This window comes from Gymnoscopelus microlampas, assembly GCF_963454915.1.
Source record: "Gymnoscopelus microlampas genome assembly, chromosome: 22".
Lineage (NCBI taxonomy): Eukaryota > Metazoa > Chordata > Actinopteri > Myctophiformes > Myctophidae > Gymnoscopelus > Gymnoscopelus microlampas.
Genome location: NC_139959.1, coordinates 39,165,885 through 39,185,310, shown reverse-complemented (window position 1 = coordinate 39,185,310; position 19,426 = coordinate 39,165,885). Strand labels below are relative to the sequence as shown.

The following is a 19,426-nucleotide window of genomic DNA, read 5'->3' as shown; positions in this document are numbered from 1 at the left end:
TCCCGCGCCACTGTAATAAAGTACATTTCATTGCAATCTGCGATGAAAATAACATTATTTAACTGAAATGAGACCGCCGACTCTCACCCATGGAAAGTAACTAAGTATATTTACATAAGTACTGTACTTCAGTACAATTTTGAGGTATTTGTACTTTCCTTGAGTATTTCCAACTTCCAATGCTTTAGTTTTACTTCTACTCCACTAACATCTCGGATCCAAATATTGTACTTTTACTCCACTACAATAATTTGAACACTTTAGTTACTAGTTACTTTGTAGTTTTGGATTATTGTTACAAAACAACTTCAGCCCTATATACATTTCAGCCATTTGAAAATAGCCGATCTACAAGCTCACAATGCGTCGCATTGTGAGCTTGTAGATCGGCTATCGCATTGTGAGCTTGTAGATCGGCTATTTTCAAATGATTTTTTTGTGAAATTGTGAAAGAATTCCGGACTTTCACTTGTAACAGAGTATTTCTACATTGCAGTATTGATACTTTTACTTAAGTAAAAGTATCTTAAGTAAAAGTATCAGCGATGAAAAGGAAAGCTTGGAAGCATATGAGTGAAACAAGGTATTGGATAAGCCCCGCCCCCCCCCCCCCCCCTTTTTATATATGTATTTTACATGGATAAAACGTGATTGTTTGTGTGCGTATAAACACACTTGTCTATGTCAGAACTGTCATGTGAACGTTTTCCACACAAAATGAATTGAATGTACATTATTTTATTGTTGGTATAAATATTTTCCATAACTCTTCTATAACAACACAAAGGCTTTACAAAGTTTGTGTAAAAAAAAAAGAACAATTCTACAACGGTACCTCAAGTGGAGTGCAAAATCATAAACAATTCATTCAACATAAAAATAAGTGATTTTTCTAAAACATGTCCAGTATATAAAAAAACACTAAAACTATCACGAGATGTAAAAGATAAACAAACAGATGTATTGGCACAAGATGAAAATGTTAAAGTTAATCAACCCATTCAGACCAGGAACGCATCTGTGTCATTTTTAGATTTCTTTGGCTATTCAAAAAATCTACAAGATCTACAAGCTCTATGAGCTTGTAGAAAAACGTGAACATTTGTGCAAATCTTTGAATATATATATATATATATACATTTTAACTCAAATCTTTGCTTCTGGGGGGGTCACTGGCAAAATACATATCATTTTGGGGGTCCTTGACATGAAAAAAGTTTGAGAACCACAGATATTAAAGCAACATATGTTTTTTTCCAAAAAAACTGTTAGGATTTAGAAGACATTTGTAGAATCCCCCAGAAGCAAATATTTGAGTTAAAAATTTTCGCTTTAAAAATATATATATATACAAAGATTTGCAGAAATTCCACAGATTTTTCAAAGAAAATAGCAGATCTACAAGCTCATAGTGCGGCACTCGGTGCCGCGCTATGAGCTTGTAGATCTGCTATTTGTAAATAGCCCAAATAAATCTTAAAATGACACACAGATGCGTTCCCAGTCTCAAAGAGGTAAAAGGTGTAATTTCAGTCATGACCACACGGTGCATTCAGTCTAACCAATTCTCTGGCACACAAATCATTTCTATTGATCCCGGCGTGTAATAGATTACACCGGTGACTATCTGGTATCGATATAGATATTAGATAACTATCATTACCATAAACTAAATATATGTATTTGTGCAAATTTGCTCGGATATAATTAGATTTTTTTTTAAATCTTTTGCCATGTCGAGGTCTGTTCTGGAGCCGATCTACAAGCTCACAGTGCGTCGTGTTGTGACGCGTCGGGAGCTTGTAGATCGGCTGTTGTCAGCGAAGAGGTTTGGTGTTGAGGGGGGGAAAAAGGAGCGGATCAAGTACGGAGCCCTGGGGGACACCGGTCAACTTTTCGGGTGTAAAGCTCCAAAACTGTTCCAAAACTCTTACTTTTCACGATTCAAAAGCAGCAAAAAATAGCAGATCTACAAGCTCTAAACGCGTCGCTTCGCGCCGCGTTTAGAGCTTGTAGATCTGCTATTTTTGCTGCTTTTGTGTGACGCTGTAGTGTGATCAAATAGGACGTTAATCTAATCACACAGATATAAGAGGTTTTCTGCCCGACAACAAACAATGTGGGCTTTAGGTGTTTTTAAGCCATTCAAAGCGGGGACGCGTCTGTGTGTCATTTTAGATTTGAGCTATAAGCATTATTTTATACTTTGGGCTGTTCAAAAATAGCAGAATAAGCTTGTGTTGTGCCATGCTATGAGCTTGTAGATCTACAGTTTTTTTTAAAATCTTGACCACTTTTGGGGGGGTGGGGGTCCCTGGAACAACATATTTTGATGGGGGTCGGCGGCCAAAAGTATATTTTTGGGGGGTCCCCTTGCCATGAAAAAGTGCGTACATTTCAGGAGACTTTTGACAGTTGCAAATGTTTGCTGCTTTTTTTCAAAAATAGCAGATCTACAAGCTCATAGCGTGGCACTCGGTGCCGGGCTATGAGCTCGTAGATCTGCTATATGAATGGCCAAATAAATCTTAAAATGACACAGATGCGTTCCCGGATTGAATGGGGTTTAATGGCTGTGACAAGGGTTCAGGACCATGGACAGGGCTCAGTGCTCACAACGGACCGTTTGTTGTGTCACTCATTGATCTACGCTGGGACTCCACTGTGTTCAGATGAGACACATCTCTGCTGTTTATGTGGACTCTACTGTCACCTAAATGTCCTCAGAGCTGTGTATGTGGACTCTACTGTCACCTAAATGTCCTCAGAGCTGTGTATGTGGACTCTACTGTCACCTAAATGTCCTCAGAGCTGTGTATGTGGACTCTACTGTCATCTAAATGTCCTCAGAGCTGTGTATGTGGACTCTACTGTCATCTAAATGTCCTCAGAGCTGTGTATGTGGACTCTACTGTCACCTAAATGCCCTCAGAGCTGTTTATGTGGACTCTACTGTCATCTAAATGTCCTCAGAGCTGTTTATGTGGACTCTACTGTCACCTAAATGTCCTCAGAGCTGTGTATGTGGACTCTACTGTCATCTAAATGTCCTCAGAGCTGTGTATGTGGACTCTACTGTCATCTAAATGTCCTCAGAGCTGTGTATGTGGACTCTACTGTCATCTAAATGTCCTCAGAGCTGTGTATGTGGACTCTACTGTCACCTAAATGTCCTCAGAGCTGTGTATGTGGACTCTACTGTCATCTAAATGTCCTCAGAGCTGTATGTGGACTCCATACCGCTGTCGCTCACTTCTCCAAAGTGAGTGACACTCACAACACCAGAGGGCGCTCTGGTCAAACCCACATTTAGAACAAATATGGGGGAAATGATGAATTCTACCACTTTGCCACCAACATGTGGAGAATGTCCAGACACCTTCCATTAAAAGATGGTCCAAACTAGCCTGACACATCATCTATCAGGAGACCCCAGGGGGAGGTAGATTTTAATCCCCATCGAATGCCACAGTTTTTCCCTTTTTCTCCCTTTTGTACAACATAGTGTTTTGTGTGCATGAAACCAACAGGAGAATTTCACAGGGCCGCGCCCGCTTGCGTCTCCGCCCTTCAAATTCTCCGCGCGTCCCAAATAATGGCCCCGCCTCTCAATGAAAATTAATTACTATGCGCGTCAATCTCTGCCCGTCGGAAACGGTCCTTTACCCTTTTAGTCTTAACTCATTCCCTGCCTAGAACGACTAAAACGACTTCTGTTTTAAGCCATGCCTGCCAAGAACGACTAAAACGACTTTTTAAAAAATTTTAAAAAAATTAAAATATATATATATTTTTTTTTTTAATTTTTTTTTGGACCCAAAGACCAAGGAGATATGTTTTTTCGAAGATATAGACTCCCATCCACTTCCTTGTTAACTTAAAACTTAAAAATTCTGTATCTCGGCTCTTGAGTACTTTTTTTTTTCAATGAAAAATCTTGGCGGTGTTCAAACGGGCCAGAAATAATTCTGGCAGTGAATGAGTTAATGTCTGACTGTACCACGTGCCGTTTACATTTATGACTAATTAAGTACTCCATCAACCAATCACAGTCCCTGCTAGATGTCCTCAGAGTCACTGAGGTCACTCAGGGACACCAGGCTGCTCTTCAGGGTGCTTCCTGTTGTTCCTGCTTCAGTCAGACCTGTGAAGAGATGATAACATGACATCATATACTGTAGGGTTGAGATGATGACATCATATACTGTAGGTTTGAGATGATGACATCATATACTGTAGGTTTGAGATGATGACATCATATACTGTAGGTTTGAGATGATGACATCATATACTGTAGGTTTGACAGATGATGACATCATATACTGTAGGTTTGAGATGATGACATCATATACTGTAGGTTTGACAGATGATGACATCATATACTGTAGGTTTGACAGATGATGACATCATATACTGTAGGTTTGAGATGATGACATCATATACTGTAGGTTTGAGAGATGATGACATCATATACTGTAGGTTTGAGATGATGACATCGTATACTGTAGGTTTGACAGATGATGACATCATATACTGTAGGTTTGAGATGATGACATCATATACTGTAGGTTTGAAATGATGACATCATATACTGTAGGTTTGAGATGATGACATCATATACTGTAGGTTTGAGATGATGACATCATATACTGTAGGTTTGAGAGATGATGACATCATATACTGTAGGTTTGAGATGATGACATCGTATACTGTAGGTTTGACAGATGATGACATCATATACTGTAGGTTTGAGATGATGACATCATATACTGTAGGTTTGAGATGATGACATCATATACTGTAGGTTTGACAGATGATGACATCATATACTGTAGGCTTGAGATGATGACATCATATACTGTAGGTTTGAGATGATGACATCATATACTGTAGGCTTGAGATGATGACATCATATACTGTAGGTTTGAGATGATGACATCATATACTGTAGGTTTGACAGATGATGTGTAGGTTTGACAGATGATGACATCATATACTGTAGGCTTGACAGATGATGTGTAGGTTTGACAGATGATGACATCATATACTGTAGGTTTGACAGATGATGACATCATATACTGTAGGGTTGCCATGCCAACACAATGTTATGTATTGGTTTTATTTAGGGATGTTCCAGATTGACTTTTTTGCTGATACCCGATATTGTCCAACTCTTAATTTCCGATTCCAATATCAACCGATACAGATATATGCTTTTTCACTAAAAGGTCAACTAATTGTCAGGTAGCATCACATGTCTAATGAACTAAAATAGCTATAATATCTAATAAATATATAATAAATGTAATATAATATATACAGTATGAATGATGTTGTTGCGCTATGAGGTGTCGTGACCTTGACCTGCTATTTTGGGCAAAGAGGTTTGGTGTAGGAGCCAAACACACAACACTGATGATAGTCAATGAAGCACTCTATGAAATCTATGAAAAAAGGTTGAATCTGCAACACAATTGTATACAATGTAGTGGGGGGGCTGCTACATCTCTCTCAGCTAAGGGGTCCTTGGCCTGAAAAACAAGACCCCCCAAAATAATCATATTTGAACCGAGGACCCCCCAAAATAAACATATTTCAACTGGGAACCCCCAAGATAATCATATTTGAGTTGAGGCATTACATTTAGTTTGACTCGGTTCCACAGATAAACACTGTGAAAATAGCAGATCTACAAGCTCACAACGCCTCGCATTGAGGCGTTGTGAGCTTGTAGATCTGCTATTTTCACAATTTTTGCCTCTTATATTATTTGACAATTTGGCATAACGTTTTTAAGGTAGTCTGTTGATTACTTTTGTCTTTTGATGCAGTAATGGTCTTTTTTCATTTTCTTTCTTTTTTGGTATTAAAAAGGTCTTTAAAAAAAGTCCTTAAATTGTCACTTGTCACTGTCATCTGGGGACCCCCCCCCCCCAAATCATGTGGGGACCCCCCTGAGGGTCTCGACCCACAGGTTGAGAACCAGTGCTGTATGGGACTGTAGGACTCACCGGATCTCTGACCCTTGTTCCCCGTAGAGGTTCCCCACACACTCACCAGATCTCTGGCCCTTGTTCCCCGTAGAGGTTCCCCACACGCTGGTGCTGCTGGACTCCAGAGTCTTCTTCAGGGGTTTGGAACCTTCGTCCTCCAGAGAGGAGGTCAGCCAATCGCTGCAGTCCTCCAGGTCTGTGTACTGAAGACACACGTTACAGCAAAGTCATCCGTTATACATCGTTTAAAACACAAACATAAAAACAAGCGCAGTGTGGCTTATAATAAGCAGACCTGGCAACGCTGATGCCAAACCTCACCATGAGCTCCTGCACCATGTCCTTCCTCCCCGGCAGCACGCTGACGCCCCCTACTGGCCTCTTCTGTCCTCTGTCTGCAGCCTGCCTCTCCACTACCCTGGCCAGCTCACTGACGCTTTGTCCTGCAACACAGACACAACATGAAGGAAACACAGCTCACTGACGCTTTGTCCTGCAGCACAGACACAACATGAAGGAAACACAGCTCACTGACGCTTTGTCCTGCAGCACAGACACAACATGAAGGAAACACAGCTCACTGACGCTTTGTCCTGCAACACAGACACAACATGAAGGAAACACAGCTCACTGACGCTTTGTCCTGCAACACAGACACAACATGAAGGAAACTCAGCTCACTGACGCTTTGTCCTGCAGCACAGACACAACATGAAGGAAACACAGCTCACTGACGCTTTGTCCTGCAACACAGACACAACATGAAGGAAACTCAGCTCACTGACGCTTTGTCCTGCAACACAGACACAGAGATTTTTTACCTTATACTTTGGCTGTTAAAAAATAGTATGAGCTTGTAGATATTTTTTTTTTAAATCATGAACAGTTTTGCAAATCTTTGAAATTGAGAAAATGTGTGAAAATGTATTATTTTAAAGCAAACATTTTTAACTCAATTCTTTGCTCCTGGGGGTCCCTGGAACAACATATTTTGAGATGGGGGTACTCGGCCAACATTTTGGGGTCCTTGACATGAAAAAGTTTGAGAACCACTGATTATAGCAAACATAAGTGTTTAAGAAAACTGTTAGGATTTAGAAGACATTTTGTAGAATCGGAACCTCATGGCCTTAATGGGTTAAACTGTGTATGTGAAGTTAGTCAGTGAATTGTTTCACGTTAACATAAATAAATTGGAACAAACCATGATGGTTGTGTATCTGCTGACACCTGGGAGCTTCAACCACTTTAAACCACAGCATCAGTATTGTGGGGAAAGCTTTCGCAGGAAAATAGCCGATCGACAAGCTCACAACGCGTCGCAATTGTCGATCGGCTGTTTTCTTTCCCCACGCTAACAGAAAACAGAAAAGACGGCGGTATAGAGGCCTGAGGGTCTGCCATCAACCTAGAAACTATTAGGACCCAGCAGTGTGGATTTTGTCGACTAAAACTATGACGAAAAATGTTTGTCGACTACCTTTTTACACTGACGAATACTAAATGAAAACTAAATAAAAACAAAATAAAAACTAAATATAAACTAAATAAAAACTAAACGAAAACTAAATAAAAACAAAATAAAAACTAAATAAAAACTAAATAAAAACTAAACGAAAACTAAATAAAAACTAAATAAAAACTAAATAAAAACTAAATAAAAACTAAACGAAAACTAAATAAAAACTAAATAAAAACTAAATAAAAACTAAACGAAAACTAAATAAAAACTAAATAAAAACTAAATAAAAACTAAACGAAAACTAAACAAAAACGAAATAAAAACGAAATAAAAACTAAACGAAAACTAAATAAAAACTAAATAAAAACTAAATAAAAACTAAACGAAAACTAAATAAAAACTAAATAAAAACTAAATAAAAACTAAACGAAAACTAAATAAAAACTAAATATAAACTAAGCTATGATGACTTAAACTAAGACTAAATATATTGACAATTTCATCAACAAATAAAAACTAGACTAAAATGTTAGTGAGGGATCTAGTGGAGAAGAGATCCAGTAGAACTACAAGACAAGTCATGTTATGTGACGCGTTGTGAGCTTGTAGATCTGCTATTTTCAGCATGCAACCAAGTGTAAAATCAGCCATTACGACGCCATCGAGGCACCGCCAACATACATTATAGTCGACTAAATCAACTGTAGATTTAGTCGACTGAATCAAAATGTGCTGTCAAAATCAACACTGGGACCCTAGGCTAGGGGCCGCTCACTAGGTAGCGACCAGAGCCATATAAAAGGAGAGTTGCGTGACGCGCCCTCCCCCACACCTTCATCTTCTGGCTCTAGGGGAAACACTGAATGTGATGCGTTTTTGTCACGTAGGAGTCTCTCAGAGCAGGTTGTTTCTTACACTAAATACACAATCGTTTGTGAAATGACGTACGTACACGTGTGATTTCTCTTTTTTTTGGCTGTGTCTTTCAAATACCATCATTTTAAACCGTATACGATAATTCAACATTACAGACACACACACACACAGACAGACAGACAGACAGACAGACAGACAGACAGACAGACAGACAGACAGACAGACAGACAGACAGACAGACAGACACACACACACACACACACACACACACACCCCTAACCTTTAGCAGCGGCCCTCTTGCTGTCCGTGTTGTCATGGTGATGCTGGTAGCCGTGAAGCTGCGTGGGGTCTATCTCCTGCAGCTCGCTGACATCAGACCACTCCTCTGCGCTCTCTAACGTGGTGACCGCCGTCTGGGTCACTACGCCCGCCACCGGGGCCCTGGCGGTGGTGGGGGGCGTGGCCTGCTGGAGGGAGGAGGAAAGAGGAGGGGGAGGGGTTTGGTTTGATTTTGGTAAAATAAATACGAGTAAAACACTATTTAACTTAAAACCAAGGGTCTTCATCAATGTTTTTCAGGCCAAAAGGACCCCTTAGCTGAAAGAGAGATGAAGCAGGGACCCCTTAGCTGAGAGAGAGATGAAGCAGGGACCCCTTAGCTGAGAGAGAGATGAAGCAGGGACCCCCACCACTACATACAGGGTTCATGTTAAAAGCGTGTTTTCAGACATTTAACCACTTATACCCTCATTACTTTACTAAGCTCTACAAGCGAACACTTGCAACTCAAATCTTTGCCTCTGTGGGGGGGGGGGGGGGGGGGGGCCTGGAACAAAACATGTTGAGATGGGGGTCCACGGGCCAAATACATATCTACAAATGTTTTCTAAATCCTAACAGTGTGTTGCTATAATATCAGTGGTGCTCTAACCTTTCTATGTCAAGGACCCCCAAATTATATGTATTTGTCCGCCGACCCCCCAACCCCTCACCCCCCCCCCCCCACCCCATCTCAAAATATATATGGTATATATAAATATATAGCTCAAATAAATCTTAAAATGGCACAGATGCGTTCCCAGTCTTAATGGCTTATGGTCAGGGGTGCACATAACTTTTTAGGTCTATTACTCAGAAGAGCACCTGGAGATGTGACTTGGTGCTCACCAAATAAATGGTCCCCCCCCCCCCGGTTTTGTCAAGGGGGAGGGGATGCTGCGCGAGAAAAAAGGACGCTCTGCTTCCAAATTCCGCCGTTTTTTCTCCACGCCGTTGGTGCCCTGTGCTGCGCTGCTTTTATCCGCCAGATTGGGACGTTCACGGCATATTTTGCACCATTACGGTGCGTTCATCATCGGTGACGAGTGCCTCTAAAAGCCGCTGCTGGCTGCGTGCATCGAGCTGCGAGTCGCAGCGTGTCTGTGTGTCAGGATGCGAGGCAACACTCACACAATCACATGCAGCATGCGTTCCCTCTCCCCCTGCGCCTAATGCGCATTATTTATTTTGGGTGCGCATGCGCACCTGTTATGTGCACCCCTGCTTATGGTAGTCTGGGGGGCTTACCTGCTGCTTGGCTTGGGTCTGTTGCCTAGAGGCAGAGACCACCGGCCTGGAGGAAGGGACCCCCGGCCTGGAGGCAGGGACCCCCGGCCTGAAGGCAGAGACCCCCGGCCCGGCCGTGGCCCCTGTGGCCCGTAGCGGTCTGGTCTGGTGGGCTTTACCCCACGGCTCCTCATGGCGCCGTTTCTGTGGCGCTTCCTCTTCCTCCTCCTCGTCTTCATCGTCCATCTGGTCGTCCTCAGACTCGTCCTCTGAGCTGAAAGGAGACGTCCTGGAGGAGAAGACATAAAAGATCGTCTTATGTCTACAATGTATCATTTTCAGGAATAAAAACCTGCTCCAATGGATACTATGTAGTTATTATTTAGTCTCAAGCTCTTGATACTTTCCATTGGTTCAATATTTACATAACCCACAGACACACATTCACTTAAAGGAATAGTTCACCCACTTTGTATTAGTCACTCCATGGAGACTTGAATTCGTGAATATTGTTTTAGTTTTTGTCTCATTCCTAAGACAATAATTTGATGACCAGCGGTTCCGGTAGGAGACCCAAAGGAGACTCTTTGTGTCTCCTACCGGAACCGCTGCCAGTCATCAAAATATTTTTTTAGGAATGAGACAAAAACTAAAACAATATTCACGAATTCAAGTCTCCATGGAGTGATATATTTTTTTTTTAAAAGTCATTTTGGGGGTGAACTATCCCTTTAAAGGAATTACAAAAACTAGACCATACCCGGTCGACGCATCCGTGGGGGGATATGCGCACATGATCTGGCAACCCGGGAGGCAGTTCGTCCCATAGCTGGGCAGCCCCGTAACCATGGCGACAGTGTTTTACATAAAAACGCTAATAAGAAGCTGAGATTTGATGAAATTGAAAAACGGGCTTCACAGTTAAGTTCAGATGGTAATGGTCAATGGCTGTGTGCAAAATCAGAGCAATTGGTCCAGACACTGAGGAGAACCGGGTAGCTTCACGTACTCACCTACTCACTCACCACTACAAACAGACAAACAGAGGTTACTAGAATTATAGTATGATACCAGATCTACAAGCTCACAACGCGTTAGGGCAGTAGGGCATTTATTTACAGGAGGGAAGAGAAAAAAAGAAAACGTTTAAATGTGTAGATATAAGGTTTCTGCTCTGACAGTAGTCTATATCAGTGGTTTTCAACCAGTGGTCCGGGGACCACCAGTGGTCCTTGAGGGAGTACCAGGGGGTCCCCAGCAAAATTAGTTAATAGCGTCACTATCATTTTTAACCATTTAGCTTTGGCTATTCAAAAATAGCAGATCTACAAGCTCATAGCGTGGCACTGAGTGCCGCGCTATGAGCTTGTAGATCTGCTATTTTTGAAAAATCTTGAAAAAGTGTGCATATCTTTGAATATTTATATTTTTTTAAGCGAAAATTAACTGGTATCTTTGCTGTTGGGGGTCCCTGTCACAAAACAATTTCAGGTGGGGGTCCACGGCCAAATGTATCTCAATTTAGGGGTCCCTGGCATGAAAAAGGTTGAAAACCACTGGTCTATATCATTTGAGCGACTGAACAGAAGTGAGGAGGCGGCTTCACATCCGCTTTATATCTGAATCATGATCAGAGTCCCACACTGTATGACCGGAAACATCTGAACATTATTGGAGGCAACAGTCTGACCGCGAGAGACTAGACCGACAGAGAGACAGACAGACAGACAGACAGACAGACAGACAGACAGACAGACAGACAGACAGACAGACAGACAGACAGACAGACAGACAGACAGAGACAGAGACAGAGAGAGAGAGAGAGAGAGAGAGAGAGAGACAGACAGACAGACAGACAGACAGAGAAAGACAGACAGAGAGAGAGACAGAGACAGATGCAGAGACAGTCAGTCATAATGAGAACGGATAGATCATGCATGATTAATGGATCCATACTTGGGTGTGGTGGTCCTGTAGCTGTGGGGGGTGGAGGTCGTCTTTGGGGGTCCCGTGGTCTTTGTCCTGGGCGCTGGCTGGGGGGTCCTGGCCTGTTGGAGCGGGGGAGGAGGGGGTCCAGAGACCACCTGGGTCACGTGACGAGACGGCGGGCCGCTGGCCTGAGGTCTGCTCTGAGAGGCTGCGCGCGCGCGCGCACACACACACACACACACACACACACACACACACACACACACACACACACACACACACACACACACACACACACACACACACACACACACACACACACACACACACACACACACACACACACACACACACACACACGATCAGTGGCTTAGAGGCCAATAACAAAGACTCAAGCAGCTCAGAGTACAAAGTCATACAGATTAAATATAGATTAAATGGACAGGTTAGATGTAAAACTACATGATGAGTCTCAACAAGCGGTCAGTAACAAGGTAATCTCTCAAGACAGATTCTGCTAATTAACAGCAGAATCTGCCTTCATTATAATGCCCTGTTTAAATGGCTTACTTAGTCAGCCTGTGGGATGTTTTTTCTGCCGCGCTATGAGCTTGTAGATCTGCTATTTTTGAATAGCCCAAAGTGTCAAATAATGCATTTTTTTTTGCTCAGATCTTTATCTTTGATAATTGTATTTATTGTTTAATTTGTTGTGTGATGTTGATGGTTTGTATTACTCTATGGAGCCCCTGTGTGTCTGCAAGAAACTTTGAATTGAACTGAAACTAATGGGTGAGTTATTCTAACAGGCTTGTTGAATAATACAGACCCTGAACTTCCAAAGATACTTTTGAATGAATTACTGTACCTTGTGCTGAGTATTTGTCTTTGGCCCTGGGCTCTGTGGAGGTGGTGGGACCGCCGTCTGTGGACCCCTGTCTCATCCACTGCTCCAGATGGCTGTCTGTGGTCAGTGGTGTAAAGTAACTAAGTACATTTACTCAAGTACTGTACTTAAGTACAATTTTGAGGTATTTTAACTTTACTGGAGTATTTCCAATTTTCAGTACTTTTACATCTACTCCACTACATCTCAGAAGCAAATATTGTACTTTTACTCCACTACAATTATTTGAAAACTTTAGTTACTAGTTACTTTGTAGATTTTGATTATTATTACAAAACAAACATTAACCACTTCAGCCCTATATACATTTTGGCCATTTTAAAATCAGATCAACAAGCAGATCTACAAGCTCACAATGCGTCGCGATGCAACGCATTGTGAGCTTGTAGATCTGCTATTTTCAAAAGAGTTTTATACATTTGAAAACGGGACATCCTGCACAATGAGTACTTCCCACTTTTGGCACTTTAAGCACATTTTGATACCAATACTTTCGTACTTTTACTCAAGTAAATTCAGATTTTCTGACTTTTACTTGTAACAAAGTATGTCTACACTGCAGTATCGCTACTTTTACTTAAGTAAACAAAACAAAGAGAGTACCTTTTCCACCAGTGTCTGTGGTCCCCTGTCTCATCCTCTGCTCCAGGCTCTTCATCACTTCTTCTCGGTGGTGCCAGTAGTCGGTCTTGGTCTTGGCGATGTTCTCCCGCTCAGAACGCAGGCGAGACAAGATGGAGCTGAACTCCTTACTCCTCAGACCTCTCTGGCCCTGAAGACACAGTGTTTTATATTCATTTATTGATGTTACTCCATGGTTCCAACTGAGTCCTCCAGTCTCTACTCCATAAAAACTGACCTAGTGAACATGTTGCTGTGTGTTTGAATCACAGGATCTAGTCACAGAGAAGTCTACTGAACTACTGGCCTCAATGTATGTATTATAAAAACCATATGAAAATACTTGTTTTCTTTTACAACTCAGGAGATGACGTTCACATCAATGTGAAATAGTTTAAACCATAAAATATCACATTGACCACCGTTGACGAGTACACTCGGACAGACAGACAGACAGACAGACAGACAAACAGACAGACAGACAGACAGACGGACAGACAAACTGTGGGCAAGTGCCAATCTCAAACCCCGTCAATAACCGTATTGTTTGAATTAGATTATGTTTGCTCTCCATGCTAAAAACAGTGTGGTAGTAACAACATACAAGCTAACTATTAGCCAAATTCGGCTAACGCTCGGAGGACTCCACTGTTATTTTCAATTCCACTTCACATTAACTCATTTATTTCATATTTACATGCCGAGTTAAGCTCTGACATTTAAGTGATATGTAGCCTGATATTACCAGATTGCTATAGTGGGTTTAGAATATTTTAGACATTTTTTTTGTTTTTTGTTTTCATTTGCTCATTTGAGCTCTAATGGAAAATGAGCCTATGCGAGAAGACTGTCCTCGGGATACGGCGGGACACAAATATTTGCATACCAGAGTGACCCCCAGCAGGTCCAGCTTGTCGTTCAGAGCCTGCTCCAGAGCAGGACGAAGCTCCTTCTTGATGTTGGGGTTCCTCCTCAGGGCGCTGGCCGTGACCCCGCGTCTCCTCTCTGACCTCTCTGACCTCTCTGACCTGGGCTCAGGTCTCTTCTTGGCCGCAGGTTTCTCAGAGATGCTGCTGGAGTCTGGACAACCAATCAGATCACACACACATCACGCTAATAACCTGCTACAAATGTGAGCTCAGGAGCTTAATGAGGACACACCACCATGAGAATAAAGAAGCACGTCCACATGCACACTGAATATTATGACCAAACCTGCAGCATCAATACGTTTGATGTCATATTAACCCATTAAGACCAGGAACACATCTGTGTCATTTTAGATGTATTTGGCTATTCAAAAAATGTTAAAATGTTATTGTGAAAGTGTGTGCAATCTTTGAATATACATATTTAGAAGCTAACATTTTAACTCAAATATTTGCTTCTGGGGGGATTCTACAAATGTCTTCTAAATCCTAACAGTTTTTTGAATAAAACTTTTTGTCATTATATCAGTGGTTCTCAAACTTTGTTCATGTCAAGAACCCCCAAAATGATATGTATTTGGCCACATACCCCCATCTCAAAATATGTTGTTCGAGGGACCCCCCAGAAGCAAAGATTTGAGTTACAAATGTTCACTTTAAAAAATATATATATTTTCAAAGATTTGCACACATTTTCAATGTTTTTAATATAGCAGATATACAAGCTCGTGCCGCGCTATGAGCTTGTAGATCTGCTATGTTTGTATACCCAAAGAAAGCTTAAAATGACAGAGATGCGTTCCCGGTCTTAATGGGTTAATGCAGTAGATGCTGCAGGTTGGGTCAGCAGCACAGATGAGAAGCTGTAACGCTGCAGGCAGAAGGAGAACATTTTGCTTCTTTTTAGCACAGTTGATGGCGACTACAAGATGGCTGACTGCAGGCACGTGCACACATAGATATGAATGGGGGCTCGAGACCCTGTTCTTTTACCCGTCCGTTACGTAAAAAAGTGCCCTCTCAAGACTGAAAAGAAGACATTTCAACTGCCCCTAGTGGCCTAACGGTAAGGCCGACATAAATAGCAGCGGACGCATTGGATGCAGTTCAAAGTGAACTTTACTCAGGTATCTAGTTTGTCGCCGTACAACCTTCCTAGCCCGTGTTATTAAAGAAAAACGGGCGACAACGGCCAAAACGAAAACCGGCAACGGTGGCCGTTTTCAATATGTTTTGTCCATTATCTCTGGAACAGAAGGTCCATTCTGCTCAGTTCAAAGCTTGTTGGGTGAGTGACTTTGAGGACATTAAACATTGATACCTTTTCGGATTTTTGTGGTTTCCGGGCCTAAAAATATTTTTGCAATAGCTGCCCTTTTTAAATTCCAGACCCTGCCTCTCCAAATACCTCTGCACGTCCCTGGCTGACTGAGTCTGAGTAACAACACTGATGTGGGAGGAGCCAAATGATCCGTTCAAATGATTCATTCATGTTTAGTGAAAAACAACTCAACCGCACAGCTGTCTGTCTGTCTGTCTGTCTGTCTGTCTGTCTGTCTGTCTGTCGGTCGGTCGGTCGTGGGAACAGCCTGCCTGTGTTACGGGGGGAGGGAATGGGGGGGACGGGGGGGCATGAAGGAAAGCGTGAACGTAACAGCGTTGGGTTCGCTAGAGGGATTGATTTAAATCCTTTGAGGCGAACAGAGAACGACACTGATGAGTCCATCATGCAGAGAGCATGCAGAGTCCTCCTCGTTACCTTTGTCCTCCTCAGACTGCTCCGCTATTGGCTCCAGCTTAGGAGCAGAGGGGAGGGGCTCCTCTGATTGGACAGCAAAAAGGGAGGAGGGGTCAAAGGTGAAGGTGAGGTGGGGGGGGGCAAGGTGTCAGTGACAGTTATAGGAGGTTCAAGGGGGAGGGGCTTGTTTACATGACTCGGCGGATTGGATGAAGACCGGGAACACATCTGTGTCATTTTATGATTTATTTGGGCGATAAAAAAATAGCAGATCTACAAGCTCATAGCACGGCACCAAGTGAGCTTGTAGATCTGTTATTTTTGAAAAATCGTGAAAATGTGTGCAAATCTTTGAATATATATATATATTTTTCTAAAGCGAACATTTTTAACTTAAATATTTGCTTCTGGGGGGTCCCTGGAACAACATATTTTGAGATGGGGGTCCGCGGCCACATACATATCATTTTGGGGGTCCTTGACATGAAAAAAAGTTGATATTATAGCAACATAGTTTTTTTCAAAAAAACGTTTAGAAGACATTTGTAGAATCCCCCAGAAGCAAAGATTTGAGTTACAAATGTTCGCTTTAAAAATATATATATTCAAAGATTCGCACAAATTGTCACGATTTTTCAAAAAAAGGGCAGATCTACAAGCTCATAGCGCGGCACTCGGTGCCACACTATGAGCAGAGCTTGTAGATCTGCTATTTCTTTTTCAATAGCCAAAGAAATGTAAAAATGACACAGATGCATTCCAGGTCTTAAAGGGTTAACACAAGTGATGGACCTCATAAACATCATTATACTATGCATGTTGTTCTTAATGTCTAGCAAAAAAGTTATCTGGGTGATTATTGTAGTCCTGATCCTCCATGCAGATATAAACACATACTGCACTTGATATAAGGTGTAGAGGATGGGTTGTGGGGGGGGTGATCGAGGAAGAGGAGGGTATCATCGCTGTCAGGCAGAAACCAACTATCTGAGTTTTTCTCTTTAATGAATCAGTGCTATTGAACACCTTTATGTCTGTGTGTGGGTTTTACTATAGGATTGAACCTATGAAAGGTAATCGGGAACCGGGAACGCATCTGTGTCATTTTCTTTGGTTATTCAAAAAAAGCAGATCTACAAGCTCATAGCGCTATGAGCTTGTAGATCTGCTTTTTTTGTAACAAAATCCTGAAAATGTGTGCAAATCTTTGAATATAATATATACATTTTAACTCAAATCTTTGCTTCTGGGGGATCCCTGGAACAAACTATTTTTAGATGGGGGTCCACGGCCAAATACATATCATTTTGGGGGTCCTTGACATGAAAATTGTTTGAGAACCACTGATTTTATAGCAACATAAGTAAAAAAATAATAATAATAATAAAAACTGTTCAGAGTTAAAAATGTTCACTTTCAAAATATATTTATTCAAAGATTTGCACAAATGTTCACGATTTTGATTGTATTGTATTGTGTTAATATTGTGGACATAGTTGGTTTCTTCTCGACAGCAGAGATATGATTATTATTATTATTATTACAGTAGAAGACTAGATTGTTTCAATGGAACTCACCAAGCACGACTCTCTTTGTTTTAGGCTCTGGAGCAGGAGCAGTGAGGATCACTGGAGAAACACAGGAGGAGATGAGGAGGTGTTCATGCATGTAGGAGAGTGGTTCTCTATCTATACACCCCCCCAAAAAAAAAAAATAACCATAATAATCCTAATAAGAGGTGTTCATGAGGGTTGGTTAAGATGCAGCTGAATCAAAGTGAGAGCAACATAAAACACAAGTGAGTGAAACAGGGAATCATCTCCATCATACCTGGAAGAGCCTTGGCTGGTTTGACCGGAGGAGGATTGGAGGAAATCTTCTTCATCTGCCAGAGGAACAGAACGGTCATTAGGTTATCATCTCATCATTTTCATCTCATCTCATTGTGTGCAGTGTGATCGGGGTCACATGTCGTCACCTTGCTAAACTAATGGCCTACTGTATGTCATTTTTTAAACGTTTTTCAGGAAAAATAAAAAAAAATGATCCAAAACAAAACTATGTGATATTTCTTAATTATTTCACCCAAAATGTTTATAACAAATTATGACTATTTAAATAGAAATAACACTGTCTGTCAGTTATGTAACATAAGAGATTTAAATAGGTTTAAATCTGACTTAGGCCAAAAAAAAAGTTTTAAAAATCGCCTATTTTGGCCTAAGTCACACTAGGGAGGCCATTATACTAAAAGGGGAGTGAACAGCATGATCCTTTTCAATTAGGAGATGGGCGATTTTACCAGAGGTAACAGTGTGTGTCTGTGTTGCCAACAGTGTGTATCTGTGTCTGTGTTGTCAACAGTGTGTGTCTGTGTCTGTGTTGTCAACAGTGTGTATCTGTCTGTTCAGTGACTTTGTGTCTGACACAAGTGAGTGAGTGAGTGAGTGAGTGAGTAATGTTTAAAACTGCGTTGCTGGAGGACATGTCATGTGGGTTCATACATGTGCTCATGCACAACATGATTAAGTCGGGTTCATGAGCTCCGGCACCTAATAATTTATAGATTAAGCACTGGGTATACTCGTCTACTAACAGTGGGAAAGGAGTCAATCATCTGTTTGTTGTGAATGTTCCATGTTTAAAAAATAACTGCAAAAGGGGTTTAGTATACCATTATATTCATTATGGTAAGCAGAGTTAGGGCCATATTTTTGCCGGTGCCTTATGCCATTATCCCTAAACTTCTTTGCCATTTTTAAAAACATTTTCAAACTTTTTTTGAACAGCAGAAATGCAGCAACAGAATGAAGGAGTTGGAAAGGAGGCTGAAATAGAAGGAATCCACTATCACAGCTCAGAGGGAGCAGGTTAGTGCACGCACGCGCGCACGCGCACCCACACAAACCCACACGCGCGCACCCACACACCCACACACACACACACACACACACACACACAAACATGCACGCACACACACACAAACTAACATACACGCACGCATACATATGCACGCACACAAAAAACTAAAGAAAAACTAAAGTTTTTTTTTTTCAAATAGCCGATCTACAAGCTCAGAACGTGTCGACGTAGATCGGCTAGTTGAACGGTTTGAAAATGTTTTTAAAAGATAGTAAAACATGTCAAAGAGGTTTATAGGGATAATGGATAAGGCACCGGAGAAAATAGGGCCCTTTATATCTTCTCATGTAGTCGCAGAACAGTGGCGTCTGATGCTCATCAGCTGTAGTCTGTGCAGTGAGTGTGTTTGGAGCATGTGTTGAGTTCCTCTAAAAACTATGACGAAAAATGTTTGTCGACTACCTAACAAAATAAAAACTAAGCTATGATGACTAAAACTATGACGACCGGTAAATATATTGACAATTTTGTCAACAAATAAAAACTAGACTAAAATGTTAGTGA

The 19,426-nt window shown here is 41.5% G+C and overlaps 1 protein-coding gene across 2 annotated transcripts in view; it reads right to left on the bottom strand.

The window, feature by feature from the left end:
- Window positions 1-3,488: 3,488 nt before the first annotated feature.
- dzip1 (DAZ interacting zinc finger protein 1) overlaps window positions 3,489-19,426 on the bottom strand; it is a 42,099-nt gene continuing 26,161 nt past the window's right edge. Inside the window, exons 12-22 of one of the 2 annotated variants that reach the window (XM_084048887.1) lie at window positions 17,831-17,885; window positions 17,578-17,628; window positions 14,220-14,413; window positions 13,316-13,484; window positions 12,674-12,769; window positions 11,833-12,013; window positions 9,898-10,165; window positions 8,612-8,798; window positions 6,315-6,436; window positions 6,058-6,196; window positions 3,489-4,144 (exon numbers count right to left, since the gene is read on the bottom strand). In XM_084048887.1, the coding sequence (XP_083905013.1) occupies window positions 4,059-4,144; window positions 6,058-6,196; window positions 6,315-6,436; window positions 8,612-8,798; window positions 9,898-10,165; window positions 11,833-12,013; window positions 12,674-12,769; window positions 13,316-13,484; window positions 14,220-14,413; window positions 17,578-17,628; window positions 17,831-17,885 (1,548 nt within the window). In that variant the 3' untranslated portion in view covers window positions 3,489-4,058. The remainder of the gene's footprint in view (window positions 4,145-6,057; window positions 6,197-6,314; window positions 6,437-8,611; window positions 8,799-9,897; window positions 10,166-11,832; window positions 12,014-12,673; window positions 12,770-13,315; window positions 13,485-14,219; window positions 14,414-17,577; window positions 17,629-17,830; window positions 17,886-19,426) is intronic. The other variant, XM_084048888.1, reaches the window with a different exon arrangement.